We start from the raw sequence: 23,699 nt of genomic DNA on the forward strand, positions 1-23,699 counted from the left end.
CAATTTGAGACCGTGTCACGTGATGCTACTCGGGTTGCGGTTAAACCGGAGGGCAATAAACTTACATGTTTGTCTCGCCTACTGTTCCTCGTGCATCCCATTGTAAGGAAATGATGTTATGCATGAATTTACTTTCTAACGCTTATGTTCATGTGCAACGCCTGGCTGTCGCAATAGGCATGTACAGACAATGTGAAATGTGATTAAATCATGGATACCATACTTCAGTGTGATGTGTCTTATTATCTGTAGGTGAAGAAAAGATATTGCTTTCGGCATTTACTGCTTTTTCTGCAGCAAATTCTTAGCTTATTAACAAGAAGAATACTGATCTCAATCAGATCTCACAAGATAAATACATGATGTCACTAAAAGATAGGCATGTTTGCGCTGTGTTACGATTTTAAAAAAATGGTCATGGCTGCTCACATAATGCTATATCAAAGTGAATCATAAAAATAAAAACTTTCGATCTTTATGATTATTTTGTCTTAATATCAGATCAACTCTGACATGATAGTTAACAATGATTCTTAGTTGTTTAAACGTTCAATTGTTATAACGAGCCCAAAGTTTAACAAGATTCTAAAGTCTCTCATGAAATACAAATGCTGAGTATTTCATCGTTATGTTTTATTTCCCTCATGAGGCAAGGATTAAATACGTGATCATGTCCGATCGAGATTTCTTTGAAGTTTCCACAAAACTACATTTGTTATCAAAAGATAACGATAATTAGTGTAGAGTTTGTTATCATGGTAAGATATAGATTCCATAGCTGCTATGCTACATCATGTGCTATTGAAAATATTCAAATCAGAGAACAGAGAAAACGAAGATGATTCATTCGCCAAACAAATCATGGTTGGGGGTTATATCATCGTGTGAAATTGACTATTGTTCTGTATAAGCTGTTGTTTTCTCAAGGGTTTAATTTTCGCGAAATTCGCGAATCCAGGATCGCGAATTTAACAAAACGCGAAAAGGTCGCGGTCCACTAAGGTAATTGTGCATTAATTACGATACTGGTGGTGTCAATTCGCGAGAACATCTCGCAAAAATTTCTCTGACCTCCTCATTCGCGAAAATATCTGTACGCGAAAATAACAACTTAGTACTTCAACTCTAAAAAGGGGGGGGGGAGGATTGTAAGCACAAACCTGGTCAAGCAGATAAGGTAGCGTCTCACGTCGACAGTCTACTATGATGTGATTGGCTCCTGAAGTTTTGATACGCTTGAGTAGTCCTTTGTGATTGGTTCCCGTCATTCGGAGAAACGTCAGGTGGACGTTGCGCGAGTCCGATGCCTCCAGGATACCTTGCAGTCTTTCCAAAGCTAAAGAATTGAAATAAAAAATGCATTGATGTTGGCCCCGTCATGGTAATGTGAAAGAAACATCCATTCGTATTTTTATTTTGTCTTAAACCATCAGCTTGCATATATCTTATTTATTTATTTATTTATCTATCTTGCTTCATTTTTGCAGGGTAGTCCTTTTAGTTAAAGAAGGGCAATGCATAAGAACAACACAAGATTGGTACAAAGTTACATATAAAAGCACAGTGAAATGAAAACAATGTATGATAACAAACTGGATACAAGATCAAGATTATATTTTACGTAATCCTTTATGAAATACTGGAAAACTCATTATTCTTAATCAAACAAGACATCTCTAACTTTCCACTCTTTTAACTACCATTATTTCTCATAAACATGAGGTGACGCATGGAAGTTTTTTCTCTTTGGAAGAGATGTCTTAAATATCGATTGAAGTCTTCTCTATGTCGGTATCTTAGCAAACCTTTATAGGTCTACTGGAATGAAGAACTCAGTGAGTATGGATCCCGTATATAAACAGAGCTCTGTGTAGGCCCTATGACTTTATTCAACATTTCATTTCATTTCATATCCAGAAAATGCAGCAGAAACCTACCCTGAATACAAACATAGTGTGCGTGGGTTCACTCAAAACGATTATCATTTCACCTAACATTCATAATAATGTCTGGGGGAAACTTTTTGAAGGTCACTTTTTATTACATGAATTCAGTTGAATTCAGGACATCTTACTTTCTTTAAGTTTTGTGACACAGATACTACCAGTAACTAATAACAATTCAAAACGCGCTTTTAAAGACCTCTGAAATTTGTTTCTTGAGGTACTAGCTGTTGAAGTGCAGCATTCGATGTATTTTGGTCATAACTTGCCAAAATCAACAAGATTGGTTTACCTTGTTAGAACAAGAAGATTTGACAGAGCTGTGCAGTTGCAAAACGGTAAGAGATGAATGTTTTGAAAGACTTTTTTGTTTTTGTTTTTCTTCTTTTGTTTTATAATGTTTTTACGTCTATTACTCGTTTTTGAACGGTTACCGAAGTCATTCCTGCATGGTTACCACGATAATGCATTTCGGAAATTGTAATGACAAATAATTGTTGGCATTAAAAATCTATGACTTTTTATACTTGGATGAAGCTATGTAGCGAGTCATCTCAAACATATTTCATTGCCTCATTTTTCCAACAGCTGTGCTTTAAGATGCAACGAGGAAGCTCATGATACGACTTGGATGTACTGATAGTCGGCGGAATACATCCCAAGATTGAACGTAATGCATCGCCAACGAGGCGCGCACTCGTCTCATTATGGTGCGTATGGGATAAACATGGCCGTAAGTGAATCAAATAGGAACGGGATGCTTATTCCCATTTTGTCTGTCGGCAGATTAGCTTGAAACTACTCCAGCGATATCCATTCTGCTTACACGTCACCGTCACCAACCCACCCTTCTCCCTGGTCCATTTCCTTCCGTCTTCTCATTCGAGGCGTTAAGATTCTCGGTTACTAAACAAGGTGCAATCAAGTAGCATGTTCGTGCGCCATATTTAGGATCACAGACAGCAATTTGGCAACCCGTGTTTTTCGCCCTTGATCTGGAATCTGGGCCAGTCAGCAATATCATCTGGTATCGTCTGCTTTGAGGGAAGGTTTTCCCGCGCATTTCGGAGGAACAGTGTAATGGTAGGATCGACTGTCAGGGTATGGTTTCATGTGAACACCAGTGACATCTGAAAAGATGAAATAAGCGGTGCAGACTCGTCCTGGCCTAGCAGGAGATTCTTACTAGCCTAGGATATTTTGAAACCTCCAAGACGCCATTTTTTTAACGTTGAAAATGTGCAAAGCCGTTTAAAGGGATCGTGTAGTTTTGGTTGAGATCTAAATCCAGGTTTCTGTCATTTTTTTTTTAGTGATATAATGGGAAACCTCTTATAAAGTATGAAAGAGCATGTAATATCAAGTGGAATTCAATGTTTATTTGATGAAAATCGGTTTTGAAATGGCCGAGATACCCAAAAAGAGCGATTCTAATAAAAGGTAAGTCCCACATTATATCACGATCACTTTGTCTTACATTGTTTTTGGACATTTCAACAATTCCAAAACCGTGGATTTCCATCAAATAAACTTTGAAGTCCTCTTAGAATGGTATGTTTTATACTATTTCATAAGTGGTTTCTTGGTATCTCACAAAAAGTGAAAAGCCCTCCTCATCTCCACCAATTCTATATCTTTAGAGTGTGCACATAACACAATGATTTTAGCTAGTCCCTGCAAGTAATATTATTTGTTCGTTTTCCATTGATTACCATTAGTTTAGCTGTCTTCCCTAATACTCTATGAGTTACTTTCGTGGTAACAAAATGTGACATTCAGTGAGCGTATGAACTTTATTATAAGCATAACCCCAGCAGGTTCAGATCTACTAATTCGTGTATACAACCAACAAAAGCTCTTTCCTGTTGCAGCGATCATAAAACACTTATACAATGCGTATTGTTTAAAGAATTCCTACGTTATCATTCTTCAAAAAGATGACATAACTTTTCATATTCTTTTCTATCCATCCCCTCCCCACTCTGATTCTCCTTCCCCTCCCTCCTCCTCCTCCTCCCCCTCCTCCTCCCACCTCTCCATATCCCCCTCTTCCCCTCTCCCTTTCTCATAATGAATATTGCGTTACTACTGTAGTTGGTCTACGTAATTAATAGATGTACCTTCTTCCTCTTCGTACATAACGGTCACTTTTGTCCACTTGTAGAACCTGACCACGTCAGTCAACATGGTGCTGATGAACCTTGCGTGTGGATACAAACTGATCGAATTCGCCGTCGTTTCCCGCGAGCCGAACTGCCGCCTGGTGTCCACGTGTGGTACGTCCACCGAGTTACAGACAGAGCGAACTGCTAGCGCGCCATCTGTTGATGGTGGACCGACAACCGCTGCTATCCCCCTGTCGTGCTGGAGTTGGGCACACACTGTTAGTTGGGGGAAAAAAGAAGACGAAAACATGAAGGAGTAAAGTGTAGTGCAGATATAACGTGTATAATGGGGGAGGGGGATCAACATCTTAAGTACATTCAGTTTTCTGATCATTTCTAAATAATGTTTCATTTCAAACAAATGGATTCTTAGAAAATGAAGAAGAGTCTATCCAGTCGGTGATATCGACGTGAAAGCCAAAGACTCTCTCCATACCATGAGACACGCGTCAGTGAAGATGAGGGTAACAGAAGGTTGACATGACACTTGTTTCTCCATTATGCTGCATGACAATAATGGATATGAGTCTTTTATTAAGAAACTAATGAAAAGCTCACAAGGAACTATGTACGCACTTACCAGTCAGGCACAGGCGCAGAAAACTGCGCCTGTCGAAAAGCGCCGATTTCTGCTATCATGAATATTATAATGACAATACCCATCATGCCACGCGATGCTCGTAGTGTAAAAGGCATGGAGAAAATTTAGGTGATGAAGACACCTAATCGATATTAATTTCGTACGAAAATTCTAACCTTGACACTTTTCTGATATTTCCTCTGTAGTAAGCCAAATACCTAATCTTGCATAATAATCATTTCTAGGGGAATAAAACCTTGACATCTGGCGTAATTCTGGTCGGAATACATAATTAGGTAAATGTTTTTTTGAATGACCACCGGTTTTCCCTCTTTTTAGCCTTGTGCAACAGGTGTTGGCTAGTGTAACAGAAATGTACTCCTTCCTATCAGACCTTCCTCTCTCCCTTCTCCTCTCTCATCTCCTCTCGTGGCTTCTTTCCCTTTCTCTCCCCCAGCACAGTCACCTTCCATCTCTCAACGCATCATCTCTTTCCCCCTCTCTCTTCTCTGTGGTACTCTCCCCGGCAGGTTGGGTTCTTATCTCTGTTGAGTAAACATAGGGCAGCAGTTTAAAACAAGGAAAGTGTTGTGAAAGTGCGGCCAGGCTCTCTGTGGGGCCTACCTCGTACCTCCCTGGTCTTGAACTGACCATGGGCAAAGCACAGAGGCAGGGGCTATGCGATAGGTATTGCAGTTTTAGATTAGATTCCAGAGAGACAGAGTTATACAAGAGAGCACATATAGTTAAACATGAGTTATCAGAGTTAATTGCAGATGATTCTGCAAAGGAAGCAGAACAGCGTAACATCGTAACAGCAAGGTAATCCCAATGACTCCTACTTCATTCTCAATCTCACTAGCCTATTTCTTGATTTATAAATGAGCTATGGTCAGTGTGGAGAGACCTATATAGCGCATGGTGTTTGTTGGTGAGAGCGTGTGGCTCTGGATGTGCCTGATGCATGCTGTATTTCGATATAATTATGGTGATACAGTGCAGTATACACATACATACTATCGTGTTTTGGCAATTTGTCTTGCATACAGTACTTAGTGCACTGCAAATCAGTAAAAAGCAGTAACGGGCGCCTGGTACACAGACGATATCAATGGAACCGACTGTTCGCGGAAACTACGAGAATCGATTGTAGCGGGCACACTTGCTCGGCGCTCGGGCGGATAACCCCAAAGTAGCAGTTTTCTGCGCCTGGCGGGAGGCGCAGTTTTCTGCGCCTGTGCCTGACTGCTTACAGATGATTATGAATTGAAAAACATCTTTAATGACATTGTAAATATTTGACAAAATATAATGAGCAAAGTGTAAACTGACTTGTATAATGCATGTAACTATGGCATGATAATGTACTCCATATTATTAAAGATAAACTCCGTTAACTCCATAACAGAATGCTGATGGAAATCAGTAAAAGAGGAGAATATCACTTGCACAATGTAGCTCTTATTGCAAACAGAAGGGAAAATTAATTCATTTCAAGGCTTCACAACAAAGATTCTACGAGGATGTTGAACCCAATAATTTTTTTTTTCATCCCCACATCAGCATCAGGACTCAAACATTCATATTCTTAGTTTTAGTCAGACGTCAAGTTCTAACCCTATAATATACTTCTCCAAAGTAACGACAACAAATTTAGCATCCATGTTCTAAGAAAGGGTTTGTCGTCAACACCGCTATGTTCTTGTATACATTTGTCATGGCATACGAATTCGCGCTATGACGATTATGCTATTCTACGTTGTATTTTGAATCTGTAAGTGTGTGGTCAAACATGGAATTTGGTGAAAACAGTCCCTGACCACTCAGAAGACCATAATGGATGAGTATAATGTCATAGATAAACGGCTGTTACATGGTAGATAAACAAATAAACATTTATTGTCAAGGCTGTCGTCCAATTCTACCAAATTGACCATTCAGTGTTATAAATTTTGAACGGTGTGTACAACGCCATTGAATGTCTGTGCCTATTGACACTCAAAGCAAGCAAAGGTAATATGGTATATCGTGTGTGTATATATATATATATATATATATATATATATATATATATATATATATATATATATATATACATATATAACTATATGTATATATAATTATCATTGTTTCTCACACTTCATTAATGCCATGTGATAAGGTTCTGCATGTAGAGCGACTTTGACGCGAAGAGTCCTTGTTTCACACTAAGTGCTCTTCATGATAAAAGCCATTATACAACCGACCACTCAAAGTTATGTAGTAACATAAATGTGATGTATATGATTTAAAAAAAAATGATATTCACTCTCTTGCACAGACATATCGTTGTCTCCATCCACCAATCTTATAGACGAACAAACATTGGAAACATAGACAAAACTTTATTATTCCCTTCCCTTCATTATCCCTACTCTCGACTGAGTAAGAAGTAAGAATCACTGAAGTTATTTCTAGCCTCAGGCAGGAAGAAAATGTCTCCAAAACCAATCCAATTTTCATATACATGTACTGTCAGATGTAAAAAGCAACAAAAATATAAAACAAAACAAAAACCAACAACAGTGCAAACCGCAGCGAAATTTATTTGACCTTTTGACGATCTAAGACGGGCCCGAGCTTCAAGGAATAACGAAGTCAATTGTGAGAATCTTCCTCGTTAAAGAGAATTTAAGTTCTCGGCTTTGTTATTTTCTCCTCCGTATAATCGAGCACATGTGACGTTCGGATCTCTTTCCGAAGAGCGTGCCAAGCTGTTTGTAGAGTTAAAGATTAGCTGGAGATCTTTAGCTTGCACATCACTCTTTATCCATTAAGAGTCTGCTTTCAGTATAAAGCGATAGGGCTATTAAATAAAGAATAATTACGTCGATGAATGTCATTTCTTATCTGCATAGGGCCTACTCGAACAAATCAAAAAATAATCCATCAGTGGGCAGAACCATAAGAAAAATGATTATTGAAAAAAATACGGGCTTTAAGACACTGGGGCATGTAAAACGCCAACTTGAAGTTTACCAATTAGCTGCCTTCGTTTCGGCAGTAATCGAGTAAATATTTCAGGGAGTCATTTCGACAACCTTCCAGATTAACGTAATCTTGAAGCTTCCTCGACTACATCGAGGAGTCTGCTCATTTCATGATGTCTTTGTCTGCCTTGGGTACATGTGAATCCAAAATTCAAATTGATTTAAAACTTCCAGACGTTCGAGTGTGTCTTAGATCGTTTTGGAGCGTGTCTAGCGCGATTTCGTGCTCGCAGTAACCTGCCCAAATAGCGAGGAACATGCTCGGACTAAGAGGTACGTAGCTTCTTATCTATAGTCCTTGAGTTGCCAGTAACTTTCATTAAGTTGTCACGTCAGAGTGGACCGTGATTAAAATCCTCAACCGAAACGGAGACAATTGAAGTAGGCAGTCGAGTAATAAGAAAAGTTCAACAGTTCCTGCGTCCCGTTCGAGGTTATAAACGAGAAAATAAGTAGCTGTTCGTGGTTCCTTTCTTGCGAAAAATATGGAAGTTCTTTAACCATATCTGGGTCACTGTGATATGTGGAAAAAAAAGCCGCGAGGGAAGAAGTCTTTCAAGCTACTTACATGGAGCCTACAGACATTTACACTCCACTGCACTATGCAAGCATCGCCTCTAACATGCCGGCGACAATTGTGGAAATCGGTGCGAAAGAGCATCTATGCAAATTTTCATGCCAAATCTTGCCATATCGCTTGAGGATAGTGGCCATTAATATTCCACTTCATACACCTGGCTTTAGTCATTTTGAATCGAGGTTATCGCCATCAGTGCTCAAGGCAATTTGGCGTCAGTTAGTTTCACAGAAGGTATCTACCCAGGGGAGTATTGTTCTTCTTTGAGGCATTGAAGGAACATGGAACACAAAAACTCCTTTCATTCTATCTTTTTTTTTTCTCTCTCTCTTACTGGTTCAGCTGTTTTAACATGTCATAACATAACTGTACCATTTGTATGGCCTCACACGAAGACTCTCTGTATGACATGATTTGGAAATATTGTTGCCCAGGCAACCGGCAGACTCATATGTTCATTCCAAGGACTCCGGCTGGTGCTGTCTTCTTTTGAAGAACACGTACACTAAGATTGGTGTTACAAGAGTGTTCGGTACTGACGTCACAACAAAAGCGGTAGGCGAATTGGCAAAGTGAAACGCGTATCATTAATTGTAGTAAAAGTCGGTTAATGTTGGGCAACAAGCAGCTTGAATCTCTGAACATGAACCTGACACGATGTCTGGCAGTCTATATTTGGAATACACTCAGTCTGATGTTGAGTACAAAGGACTTGTTGTTTGTCTGTTTTTTAAGGAAGGAAAGGAAATGATGAAGGTTTTGGTTGATGATGTTCAGTGGAAATACAGTTAGAAATAACAGAAGCACAGGTGAGCTTGGTAAGAGAGGAATGTCCATTCCAACACATATACCGGGCTTCTAAAAAGAAGATACCTGAGGTGACAGCTGAAGGGGCATGCCGGGGAGGGGGGGGGGGGGAGTAATCTTTTTATCGGTAAGGAAACAAAGTAGAAGCGTGCCGGATTGAAGCTCCCGCCGGATTAGTGTGTTCGAATTAAAGTTTCGCAGAGTGAAGCCGTAGAAACTCCAAATCGTTAACAACTGTGGCATATTGTTGGCACTACAAAAGTTACTGCATCGGGGAGTAATATCTTAAATTGAATTACGGACCTGAATTCGTTCATGTGGATTTCTTTTTTTACTTATAGGAGGTGTGTCAGGGTGTATAGATGTGCTTGCTATGCTGTCCAATGCATGTGTGAATTATGGAGGTACATGCACGTTGCCCTGTTGATGTATCCCTCTAGTGTATGTCTCTTTGTGTCTATGTCCAGATGAGTTTGAAAAAAGTGCGAGTGCATTGAAATACGTAAGCTCTTTAATCTTTAATTTTGTACTATTTTAAAATACATCAACACAGGTAGTGAAGAAAATAAAGTACCATGGAGAAATATGATATCTACCACACGTTTGCGTCCCTGCATGGCCAAAATTCCATTTGATACCAGCAATGTCACACCTTGAATCTAAATTCGTAAAGACAGCAGAACATTTATGATCAAAGATAATTTGTTGTTGTTGTTGTTGTTGTTATTGGTGTACGTCCCTGTGATTGTTAGACATAGGCTGCTACAGTGCTAGTGCTTGTAACAAACGACGTAAAACAAACCAATACACAAGGAGAAGAGTCGGTCTTTCAAGGCGAGTTGGTCTTTGGTCACATGATCAAGAACCATGGTCTCTGAAGCTTCCTTGAGGAAAAGGATACAAACACCTCAGGTGGCGCACAGTCTAATGAGCAAATGGAAAGCAGTTGTACGTTGTACTCTGTGATAAATTCCAGCAAGACAACAACAAAATGCGTTTAGGACCCATGCAGGACCCCGAGGTATTCTGGAGCTTTTCAAGTCACCTATTTTTTTTTTCTTCCGGAACGTGGCCGATTCAAGGACCTGTACCTGATGTGCAGGAAGGAAATATGTTGTTGATTGCAGACAAAATTGGTTATTTCATTCGGATTTCCTCTCGAAGCAGTCAATTTAAATTCCTGCCAAACCACAAATCTACTTCACTGTATTCACATGAATGCTAACATCCAAGCATACAGCTAGTATCACCATACTTCATATAGACAAGAAATAAACACACCGGAAACAGATTCATTTCGATTGCGTTAAACATAAAGATATGGAGGTACCCATTCTGTCGTCATATGTCAAGAAAAGGTCATCGGAGATGCAGCATTGGTATGGATGTGAACAGGCTGCGAAATGAATCAAACTTGTCAGCCATGATGCAGCTCTCATCATATCAAACTCTTCGTCAGTTCACTATCTTTGAAATGTATCGGGTATTATGCTTAGTCTTATCTCAAATTCTCCAAGTTATGTTTCAGCGTTGATATTTACCAGTATATGCAAATGTCACTTGTTTTCAGTCTAAATTGTGACAGAAACATGCGAGGATATTTTATTAATGGCTGTAAAGCAGGCAGCTGTAATTTCCTAGTCCAATACCACCTTTTCACCTGCACCCCTGCGCTCTGTTTCTACGTACCAAATTTGTCTGGCAAGATTTAGTTGTGACTATGTCGTGAAGGCCTCAAGGAAATCCAACACAAACTTTGAGGTCGCCTTTAGTAGTCTTTTTAGGGGAAAAGTACATTAATCATAGATAGTGCTTATTGTAATGCAACAATACAGAGTGACCAATATAACAACAGCAGATTACTTGAGTTTTTCCTGATGTAATCTGTGTTTTATATTTGTTATAATGGATAGATGACTTTTATGTCATCCTTACAACGCCTGTTCTACTTCCATTTACAGTTTCATGTATATACAGCTACGATCTTCAGTGAAGCTGTTAATTGGTCAGTGATGCCATGAGATTTGTACACAGTAGAAAAGCAAGGGAGATGTTTTCTTTCCCATACATATAATACAAATATCGTCAGAGTAAAGCAGAGCAGTTCTCATCATTTCTTATGGTGACATAATTGTGATATTGAAATTTTTAAAGCGCTTTGAATATCTGTGAAGAACAACAGTTACTGCAAAATAAATTCAAGTAATCAAAGATTGTGTCGTAAAACAGATTTATCGATTCCTGCTGACATTGTATATAAGGTACGTCCACTCGGGCATTTGGATGATATAACGTGTGTCATTATGCAAAGGGGTAATTGGCAACATTGATAACTGCTCTACTATGTAACGTTTTGTTACTTTCAGGGGATAATATAACGAATGTAAATAAAAAGGGGTCATTAACAAAGTTGATAACTACCTTACTGTAACCGTTTTGATTAAGTTAGGTAGTTATAATATAATGTGCTATTCAGTGTCGTCGATGTTTATGTACAATGTATAATTCACAGGAAAAAATATTTGGTAGTCCTCTTTGCCATTCTAAGCTACAATGAATTTAGAGGAAAATTAAATTATATTCCTAAATATATTTTGTAGCATTGATGTTGTGTACGAAATAGGTTACTACAGATCTGTACTATTCATTACTCTAGACGAGTGATAATGTCGCACAAGAAAGGCTTTGATTTTTAATGGCTTGAATGTTTTGACTACACGAGTGACAGGATTGACGGATAACTAATGAGATGGAAAATGGTCGTCTCCAAAGGTTGGACACGACAGAAGAATGATGTCATGCCTCCGTATGGTAAACACACTCAATTTCAGGCTGTCTCCCCGACCCTTGCCTCCCCGCAGCTCAAGGCATGGACCAGATATAATCCTCGTTCACCTTTCCATACTAGTTACAAGAACGTTTACCAATTCTTCTAATTTCCCTCGGGTAATCACGCACCAAATAGATCTGCGAGTTTCAATTCAGGGGCGTCAGATTTTGCCTAAATACGTTACCTTAATAAAAAAAGAGAAAGGAAAAGAACAAAAAGCAAAATCGTACACACATCTCAATCGCGCCAAGTCGGATTTCTGCCTCATGCGACAAGGGGGGGGGGGGGGGGACGGTTGGAACGGATAGGATCTTGAGTAATTAATTACATCGAGCAAGCTGTGCTGCAGCAGGATTAAATAACATCTTATGTCATTGGGTAAACGATCTTTAAATCTAAGTAACACATACGGGGACATTCAGACAAACCAACTCTTTTGTCCTTCTTGATATTTTCTTTTGCACATGATGAAAAGGAAAGAAAGAAAAACCTCCTTCATTCTACCTATCAACCTGCCTCTAGATGTATCATGAATATACAGAATGAGCATAATAAGAGCAATTATAACAATCTCTTCTACTGTACTAATGTTTAAGGTTAAATAGTTTATTTTCAGATATGATTTAAAGAGTTAAGAGTATTGTCTGCTGGCTGAACACACACGTGACTCAACTACAGAACAGACCTCAGTCGATGCAGCGCTCAATACATTTTTAGGTAAGAAAACCGAAATTGAAAAAAAAAGACAATTACAGGGTGCCGTAGGATGAAAACATATTCCAAATGGGAAGTGAAATTATGCTGAACTGACATTATAGGCATCCGTATACTCCCTTCCAAGAGAAAGTGCGATGCACCTGGTTTAATACCGCACCAAATGAAACCGTCTATGGTAGCAGCTTGCCTCACTTGATATAGGGTGCAGGCTGCGCCTCTTGCCTGCAGTAAATTCGCATGTCGTCATTGCTCGTCACGAGGTAAGATAGCCAAGGAGCTGTGTCCTACGTCATAATCACGATGGATTCACATTTAAAGGAATTAACGGGAAGATCCTTCATAAGACGCGGGGGATATGGAATTCTTGATAGCACGCTGGCTCCTCGTCTACCTGTTTGCGAACTCACCTTTGAAATGATATAGAAAGGCTTCATGAGCAAAGGACGAGAAAATTTGATTGAGGAGAAAATGATATGTAAGAAGAGACCCGCTATACTGACCTATTTATGCATGTAGAAGTCAGCCATAGAAATCACTAATGATGCTGTTGCTTTATTTGCACATCTGCGAATAATGTTATCCCTAGTCATTACAGCAACATTTGTCAGAACGTGATGTTACTGTATCTATGTTTAATTGCTAATGTGATGCACCGGTATATTAATTGAAATCATATCTAAGTTATAATCAAAATACTGACTCTGTGAAGGGGGAGGGGACGTATCTTTGACTATGTAGTACCTGTCATTATCATTATTACAATCTTTTCTTTTTCTGAAAGGAGTTACAATTTACGACCTCCGAGTCTTTATTGATCTTAGTTGAAATTTGCAAGATTAAATTTGTTACAAGTAATTGATCTGTTTTGCCTATTACTTACATTGACGAGGAACAAAGTATTTGCGTACAAGTGAGAGAGGAAACACCAAGTGTCACAAAGAAAGACAGAGAAAGACAGAGAAGGAGAGAGAGAAAGAGAGAAAGAGAAAGAGAGACAGAGTATTATGACTGAAGAATACGAGACCAGATGCATTCATTTGATGCAATATTCCGACAACATAAATTGTATTTAGAATCTCTATGCTCAATAAACCTTTACTAAGAAATCCTCATCAGAATGACAGAAAAGTTGTTAAAACAGAATTTGATTGCGTCTTTAGAAATGACCGTATGGTAGATATGAAAATGACCAAAAAATAAAGAAGATAGAGACGAAGTGCATATTATAAGGTCGTAACTACATTGCATTTCGATGATCATCCAGAGATTCGTTGCCCGCTAAATTAAATTAATGTCAGATACAGCATGCATGAATTGGTAATCAAGACCTGATGAATGGCATTGCATCAGAGACATCTTATACTTTCTTTTCTCTCTATCAATATATATATATATATGTGTGTGTGTGTGTGTGTGTGTGCGCGTGTGTGTGTGTGTGTGTGTGTCCGTCTGTCTGTCTGTCTATGTGTGTGTGTGTGTGTTTGATCTATTTATGAGAGTAGGTGTTTCGTATTTCACATCTGATTGAGTGAGCAAATTTTGATGAGGACATTGATATTGACGCCCCCCCCCCCAAAAAAAAAGACTTCACAAATGTTTCGAACGTGAGTGTCTTCGAGTTGGTGCAGAGCCATAAATTGTGAGGGGACATCAAATCCAGCTAAGATTAAGGTAAGGAGGCAACGACACGACAATATAGGCATATATATTATATGCACTTTTGATATATGTCATACATCAGACAAATAGAGCTAGACAAGGTCGTGTTATGACACGCAATCTATTACATTGCGATCGAGCTTAATGCCAATAAAATTGCTCCTGTAGTGGCTATAGAGACAACTCCTGTTTTGGAGTGCCTTCAATCAGTCACATGGCTCTCCCTTTTAGTCACGTGGTTCTGCTAAGTTTAAAACGCAACTCCACACCATCTTCAATTTGACTAAAACAACCACAACAACAACAACCACAACAACAACAACAATCACAACAAGAGAAAGACATAAGATTCGCCGAATGGTCAATGATGGTTAGAGCTTGAATGAAATGATTCATGAAATAACAAAAGTTGAGCAGATTGAAATTTCATGTGCTTATCAAATAATGATATTGAATGATACAATGAACAAAGAATAATGAATAAAGCTCTTTTTACGTATGTGCTGAGGTGAGGATGGACCATATAGCAGAACCGAATCATTATAATAATGGATGTAATATAGGCAATCCATCCATTTCGTAATCCATTTCGTAATGTTTCTTTAATTCATATTTGATTTATATATTGTTCTGTGTATTTTAATGTAAAATGGAAAATAAATAAACCAACAAACAATGAACTCACAACAATCCCACTGGTTTTTGCACACACATACACATACACACACACACACACACACACACACACACACACACAATTTTTGTTGTTGTTGTTGTTGATGCTTTACCAACCAAAAACCTTATCCCATGGAAGAAATTATTGCTACGATGTTCCAACATATCAAACTCTTATTCCAAGGCTACAAGTGAGATTTATTTATTCAGTTTTGTGTCAAACAATAATGACATGTAAGTACAGATTGTAAGTAGGTGGTGGGAGACTGGTGAGGCCATGACGTCATCACCTTTTCATTTGCATAATCATGTGGTTTCTGCTGATTCCATTAATTGTTTTATTACCCGGGTTTGAAATTCCATAACTTTCTTATTCTATGTGCGATTATGACAAAATTTCTCCTGTCCTGTGTTCGTGGTCACACTTATATACATTGCATTTCGGAGAAGCCGTAGTGGAATTCCACTTTGAGCGACATTTTAAAAGGAGTAGATACAAAATCAATCGCAGCTAATATGATGTACATTAGCTGCACGTGCAAGCACTGTTATACATGTGTTATTGTTTGTGTGCTAAACACCTATATGTATGTATGTATATATATATATATGCATTATTTCTAACTGACCTTTAATTTCTTTGTCGCAGTTGTTGTCTTCTGTTTCAAACAAGTCGTTGAGTTCGCTCAAATACAGCCTGTAATATACTCTTTGAACTATAGCTAATGACTACATTGTACTTTACATTGCATATTATCACACGAAAGGATTGCACCAAAATAAACTGCAGATGATTTCACATGGCGCCAGGGCAAGATATGACTAATATGAAACATTTCAGAACACATGGCATGAAAACTTACATCATCCTCACTCAGAAGAAAACACCCCAAACGAGCATTTGACTGGCTAATGTAGAGGTTCACTGTATTTCAAACGATCCTCAGAGTTTGCTCTCAGTGCGAGGAAGGGAAGAGATGTTAAAGTGAATCCCATTAGTCAAGGGTCATTCCACATTTTCTCCGACTGCTTGGACGGTGGATTAAATTACTCTTTCTTTCGAAAGCGGAATCAGGAGGCTATTTTGATCGCCTCCAAATGTTTCGGAGTAATATTTTTGATCATCATTCAATCCCATGAGCGACTCGTGGGTTTTGTAAAGACGAACACTTACTTTCTCCATTCGAGTCTGGCTAGGGGTGACGGGTCTGTGAAAAAAAAATCATATGTTTTTACCTCTGTTGCAGAGAATAACGGCTGAAATAATAATTGGAGTATTTACTTTTGTGAATGTCGTAAATACCATGATTTCCATTTTTTTTAAAATGAAATCACAACAGAAGCATATCATATAAAAAACATTTTCATAATCATCATTAGGAATGATATAACTTATGCTGTGCTATTATTGTTGGAAGTGATATAGCAGAAGTTTAGCTGCAGAAAAAAATGCTCGTAGAAGTAAGATCACCATGCTGTCACTGAAAAAATAAATAGTATCTAAAAAAGTCAAATAGAGAAGAGAGCTTCGTGATTCAATTCTGGTTTAATTCTATTTTTGAGTAAGACCCGATCTCCACCCACTATTTCCATGATTTTTCTCATTATGTCCTTTAGTTTTGCCACTCTACCGGCAAAGCTTCGCAAGCGTTTACCGCAAATCGAAGCGATACTGTGGTTTTTAACCCACGGTTAACATGCCTCTAAACATCATTTGAGTAATAAGATACTTCAGAAGAGGCGAAATCCTTTAATGCTCTGAAGAGTGCATCGCTACACAGTCGTCGGTCCCATACATCCAGAAGGGAACATATTTCAGATCTCCACAAGAGATACAGTGATCCTCAATTCAATCAGAGTTTACCCCCAAGGAAGTGCAAAAATATTAGCGGCAACTCCCAATAGTCGACAAAGTCTCCGTATTTTTCAATTTTCATATAATTTCGTAAAACCATATCTGATTAAATCTTTCCCACCGTGTTCTTCGTTCTTCTTTGTAAGGGGACTTATGCAAATCAGAAAAAGTGAATATCTGCGAGTGAATACGGTGAAAGACCTGTACTGATTTGTATCGTCATTCGCTTTAGATTAATTTCACTCAAATGCTAACCTGATATGAAAAACCAAAGAATTTGAAAGACATACTTATATCATAATACATGTAACATCACATACGTCTCTCTCTCTCTCGCTCTCTCTCGTTCATTCTTTTAGATCTATTTATTCATTTATCTATCTATCCATCTGTCTGTCTATCTACCTATCTATCTATCTTTCTATCCATCTATCTATTCTCTATTTTCTCTGTCGTCTGTCTGTCTATATACCTATCTATCTCTCCATCTATTATGTATCTACCTATCTACCTATCTATCTATCTCTATCTCTTTTCCAGGGTATGATGGTGAAAGACGGGATCCTGTAGTGGGGTGGGGTAGCTGATTTCACAAGCGCCTCTAAATTATGATTGGTGCAGACCGAGATACGGTCGATTCTCGCTGGATTACTGGTCTTGCTGACCCATTAAGTGCTAAGCCCAGGATCACACGTTTGACGAATGCCGAGAGGTGCTCCAGACAGACACACCTTGCTGTATCAGTGTTAAACATTTGACATGGCAGATTCTATAATACCGTTCCATCTTGGTGCACCGTCAGCTGCTGGCTTGACCGGATTACAGGCCACAAGAGTAATGATGAATTCCACCTGATAAAGATAAACTTAATACCAGTGGTTTAAATTCTTTCCCCGTAGTTGCCACAGTGTAGTTGATATGACCATTTTAGGGCAATTTCTCATTTTTCGTATCTTTTGACAGCTGCAACAAATCGATTCTTGTTCAGCTTCTTCTGATGCAATACACTTTTAATCAAAGTATGAGGGAAATGTTATTTTCGGAGCCAGTGTTTTTCATTTTTTGTTTTCCCAGAAATTTCATGAACGAGTACACATTTTATTAGAGGTGGAGATAGAAATTTGTCTTTTGGTCACAATGTTTAGTACTTCGAAATCATTTTTTTTTCTTTCACTGAATAGAATTTTTAGTCAAAAGACACATTCTATTTAATCGTTTGTTTTTGTATTTAAGAAGGACTGATTGAATGAGTGAATCCATTGATATAGAATGATTTTCCTCCCTTCATATCCACATAACCACATGTAATGGACGTCTACACACTCTGTTTTCAGTCAGTGAATGTGGGTCAAGTTTGTAGATTTCAGAATCAAAATCACTATAAAGTCATAAAGAATTTAATTTCTTGCTTACACGATGATGAATTCATCATTGTATCATTTCCTCCTATATTGTTAGCATCAAAGAATTTTTTATTTTCTATTTAACTATCAAAACCATCGCTTTCATTGATAAAAGAATGACTATTGTGAAGTTGTTGACTGAGCATGTATAATCTGTGTTTTTGGAAGTTTGTAACAGGTTTCAAATTATGTATTTTCTTTACTTATTTCAGATGAGCCTGGATGAGGTAAAGACTTGACGATTGTTTTGTTTTTACAATCTGAAGAAGTCTTCATGCACTCGTGCAACATTTCATAATGACTGTAATAATACAACTTTCCTGTACTGCCGCAAACCCCTAAAACAACAACAGCAATAACAGCGACGACGACGACAATAACACCAACATCAACACCACCACCAACGTCGTCAACAATATCAACACCACCACCACCAAAACCGACAACAACAATAACAACAACAACAACAACAACAGGAAGCATGTAAGGAAAGTTTAAAGCTAAAGCAATTTGTCGTCCTCTCTATCAAGTTGTCCATCTCTTCCCTCACTCTTGCACCTCATTTTCAGAATGCCTCGTCTACTCTTGGTATCACGTGACTCTCACGGGACAAAATCACGGCGCCACCCCTGTCACTGCCTGTGTGGGCAATCTGGACGAAATCGGGATACCTTGTATCGGTGTTCTTACTCACTTATAACAATCTAATTAGCATTTAAGTCATGATTCAAACGACATGAAGGTAAAAAGTGGATAATGTTTCCCTTCAGGAATGTCCAGCATGCCGCTCAAAGTGTTATCTTTATCATTTTTTCCCTCTTCACGAATCTACCCTTCTTATTCGACACCTTAAGTCTGAATGAGGGAATTGCTTGAATTGGGGTATGGCAACCTTGCTGTATGTATAGATGCTTCGTGAAATCAGGTATTATTGGTTGCTACAGCTGTTTATTTGCCATAAGACATACTCCACATGCCGTTTTCAGACCCCGTGGATTACTTTGCCTTTTAACCCTCCCATATCACCTGATTCCGAGATAATAAACATTGAAGCGACCGGGCCGGAAGAGTTTTTAGATTGATACATCCTCAGTCCCTGAATCTGTTGTCACAGTCAATCACTTGACTTGTCCTCGCATCGCCACTGGCTTGAAAACAAAAGGCAAAAAACATGGCAAGCTGAGTGAGATTGATTCATGCTCAAATAAGGGCTACTTTTTCAGACGTAGCTCAACAACAACAGCAACGAAATGAAGGAATTTATCATTAGCTGTCCCCGCCCACTTTCCAGATAGCGAGAATGGTTCAAATGCCGAGATGCGGTCGTTCCGAGAAACGATCTATACGACCGCAGCGCTACGCACGCGCAGAATGTACCTCAAGAATGTCAAATGCTGCAAATGCGCATTACACATAGAATGAATTCCTAGGCATAGGAGACGGAAGTGACATAGGCAAAAGTCTTCTTCATCTTCGTATGGCACAATGTGTCTGATTAATACACCGTTTGCTGACTACCTTGGGCGAACCACGAAGGGTCGTTTTCTGGTAAAATGTGCATACAAGTTTGACCCGCTTTAGACCGGTTGGTCAACAATGCCAAGGTTACTATCGAAGAGGCAGGACAGGGCTTCGAATTATTTGCACTCGAATGAAACCAGAAAATTTATTTTTCCTGTTGTTTTTTTTTTTTTATAGGATGCTTTAACTGCAGTGGTAATCATTTACTTTCTTTTTATTAGACAAACCTTTCAAATTTTGACTAAGCTGCTTTGTTTTAACTGTTCGCGTATTTCCTCTCTTATGGCTCCAGCTGCCGCTAATGACGAAATCTGTGGCTGAAAAAGGAAAACATCGTTGTTTGTAATTCTAGTATGATCGACTAAAGAAGTTCACCCATTGCCCATAAGAAACGACATGATTTAAAAGACACTGGAAATCGATTTCTGGACGAAACCACAAGTTAGCTGTCCACACAATGACTGCTGCTTGTACACAGCACACTGACGTGACAATTCTTTGACAAATTGGTGAGCTGATGAACATGCGACAAGATTTTGGCTTGCCCAGGTGGTTGAAGCAAACAACAAGAACAAACTAAATATTGAGGGGATGAGATGAATACTTCGAGAAACTTCCTGGCCAGCTCAGCGAGGGGATGAGATGTATACTTCGAGAAACTTCGTGGCCAGCTCAGCCAGTCGGTTCTACCCATTGTGTTTCGTCAATTATCTTTATCGCCGAACCGTTAACTTTGGACAAAACACATAATCCACTCATTGAAACGTCTGGGCTTACGGGAGTCCACTGCGGCTCTGAATATCATCAAAAATTCATACGGAGTGTTCTTCGTCCAGGGTGCTGCATCCATGTTTATTAGAGCCCTTAGCTTCGCGATCACTTACCCGTAACGTGTGCCTTTTCTCTCCTGTAAGCCATGTTAGAATTAATATCGATTAGAAATAAGGGGACACAAAGAGTCGGGAGAGGAAGAAAAGCTAGGGTGTGCACTGACAAGAAGAACGGTAGATATCAAGCACCAAAAATAGAAATAGCATGGTACACTTATGGAACTAAACCCAAAGCTCTGCATGATTAAAACTCGACACTCGACCACTCTGGACCAGTCGACAATGCGCTTGTATTAATTCCTTCTTCGATGACTACTTGATACAATTGAAAGTTGAAAATTGAAAGTATAGGATTATGCATACCAAAGCCACCCATACACACATAAACACACACTCTAATGTATACAAGCATAGTAGAGACGACCAGTCAAAATCACAGGGACAAGTTCACTTATCTATTCAGCAGAGTTTACATTTCTCTGTAGGGGAAACGGTACAAAAAAAAAAGAAATACCGAGACTGCCAGAAAATGAGGTCAAGAGAATTTTTTATTCAGAGACATTATCATGATCCTTCTTGCCCTTTTTACACTTGTTACCATATTCCAATTAAGGGCTTTAACTCCGAGCAATGGAATTGTGGAGCGCACAAATTAACAAAAAGAGGAGCTCTTGAAATTTTGCAGATGTTGGAAACTAGCCCTCTAAGAATGATGTTATTTTCTTTGTTTTACTCTTTGAATGAATGAAAAGGGCGCCACCCTCTATTAAGTGGTCGCAGTAGCGCCAGGCTGGCAGCCCGTTTCGAATGCAAAGCAATCCCTTGAGTGTGCGACCGGCTTTTTGCATTCCGACGGCTAGCTGTTACTCACTCTATACCAAGCCTTCCCGTGGGGTCGCTCCCCAATAGACGGTAGCCCGTTTTCCTCGCTGTGGGGACGTCACAAAACAACGTCATCAGACACATTGCAGCCGGACTTTTTTTCAGCATGAAAGGTCATTATCTCGCAAAGGTCTCATTTAATTTTTTTTTTGGTGCTAAAATAGAAAAAAAAATCATATTTAGAAAGGAGTTAGATTAGAAAATTATGGGGAAGAATTTCATATCAGCGTACAGACTTCACTCTTCACGGCGTAAAGTAGAGATGAAGCACAAAAAAAAAAATGACGCGACAAAGCTGAGGCTGGAGACACCGACATGAAAGTTTAGAGAACCTTTTTGGTCTAGAGAAGAGACGAGGAATATTCCAAAGAAGCAATCGTCTCCCCTGCTTGGAGTACAACTGTTGTTGTTGTTGTTCTATTTTTGTTTTGTTTTTTTGCTGTTTTCAGGGTAGCTTTGTAGAGTTTGTTTCCTAAATGCTTCACTGTTACTTGCACAACGTGTAAGTTTTATCTGATCCTCGAAAAACAGAATCGCTATGTCTACTTGTCAAATATCACTCACTAAGCTAAGTTTGATATTTCAGTTAAACTAAGAGTGGATGATTATCACGAATACATAAACTGCAAACAGACAATTCAAGTGAGAAATCATGACAACACAACAGTTCTTGAAGAAAAACTTTACTATTACAATAAATTACTGGTAACTAAAAGCTTGTTAAATATCGAAAGGTAAGGATGTACTTTGATTTGTTTCCTAAACGTTATGAATATTACGCAGGAAAAACATTGAGTAGACAGGAAAGAATGTAGGGAAGGAAGACGTAGAAATAGATCGAGAGTGCAGCTAGGTAACAATATGGCGGGAAGAGCGAGAGAAGGGGAGGGTGAGAGAGATATATAAGCGAAACATAGTAGTTAGTTAGAGGAAAGATAAACTCGATATAACAGGACGGAGATTGATGCGACTGATTGGGATTAAACTGAGAGGAATCTATCCAGCGCCTGAAGCTCGTAACATTCTAGCCCAAGTCTGATAGCCAGCTAAACAAAGCTGTTGGTGATATGTTACATAGCTAGCAGGCAAACAGATCGACTATCAGTAATAGCTATGAAGAATAAAGGCATATTCGATGTGGATGGATTAATATGTAAACAAGCAGATAGTTGGAAAAATACACGTCGGATAGACGGAGGCATTACATTATGGGAGTCCAGTCACGTCGGGTTGGAAGACGGAGACAGGCTTCGAGAGAGGGGGAGAAATTGAAAATAAACAGAGCAACTTGGTCGAATAAACGGAGGCTGATGGCATTCATGGTAAGATAGGAGGAAATGAATCGTCTGTCTGGTCGGTCAACTCGTTCCCAATGAAGTAATACAAGCTATCAGCCTCACCGTTCTACATCATCACGTGGTGCGAGTTTCATATTAGGTGCGCCTCAGTAATTCTCATTTTTCTTTCTTGCTGACAGAAGAAAGGGAAATAGAAATGTAGACATGAATATTCCGATATGTGTTTCTAAAATTCATGATACGGCGTTTTGAAACGCTTCATTTCCTGCTTTATTTTCACAGAATATTACTTCAGTCCAGAAAATAGTTCTGCCTCGGTTATGAGGAGACGAGAATGCTATGGAATGATATGTGTACACAATGTATTTGTAGTTTGCAATATAATGCATACATCTTTGGAAAAGTCATGAAAATTAGAATCAGACTGGTTCGTTATAATTTCCCATTTATGTGTGTGTTCCGAATGATGTAATACTCATTCTATATTAACGGACATGATAAATAAAACCATTGCCACAAAGATAATTATGTGGCGTTTGTAAGTTACTTCTGTCTCTGGCTTGAATAGACGCGCCTTAAGCAATCATCGTTGTTTGGAAGTTTGTGGGTTTCACGTCAAGATACTTAGTAGTCTACTTAGTACTCAGTAACAATAGACTTACAACTTTTTGCTTCTGATTCTTGCACGTGTGTGTTGAGACGACTTCTTCTCTGCCATTCATTAAATGAGTACGTTCTGAGGAACATGGATGTGATTTGTCATTTGTTGTTGTTTTACTTGACAAAACAATTATCACACAACACTTTTGTGAATCTTGATTCTGTTTCTTTTTCCAGTTTAGAATGGAACTAAGGGTTAATAGGGTTAAGAACGGCCTAGAACTTTATTAAGCATTCGACATTGCATGATTCTGTTCTTTATCTGCCC

General features: G+C 38.8%; 1 protein-coding gene across 1 annotated transcript in view; it reads right to left on the minus strand.

The window, feature by feature from the left end:
• Positions 1–23,699, minus strand: part of LOC139740125 (glutamate receptor ionotropic, kainate 2-like) — a 110,871-nt gene that overhangs the window by 12,490 nt on the left and 74,682 nt on the right. Inside the window, exons 3-4 of the mRNA XM_071650707.1 lie at positions 4,064–4,324; positions 1,161–1,336 (exon numbers count right to left, since the gene is read on the minus strand). Coding sequence (XP_071506808.1) covers positions 1,161–1,336; positions 4,064–4,324 — 437 coding nt within the window. The remainder of the gene's footprint in view (positions 1–1,160; positions 1,337–4,063; positions 4,325–23,699) is intronic.

Source organism: Diadema antillarum, unplaced genomic scaffold (assembly GCF_040938485.1).
Source record: "Diadema antillarum isolate AM-2024a unplaced genomic scaffold, OU_Dant_1.0 seq00000836_RagTag, whole genome shotgun sequence".
In the NCBI taxonomy this organism is placed as follows: Eukaryota; Metazoa; Echinodermata; class Echinoidea; order Diadematoida; family Diadematidae; genus Diadema; species Diadema antillarum.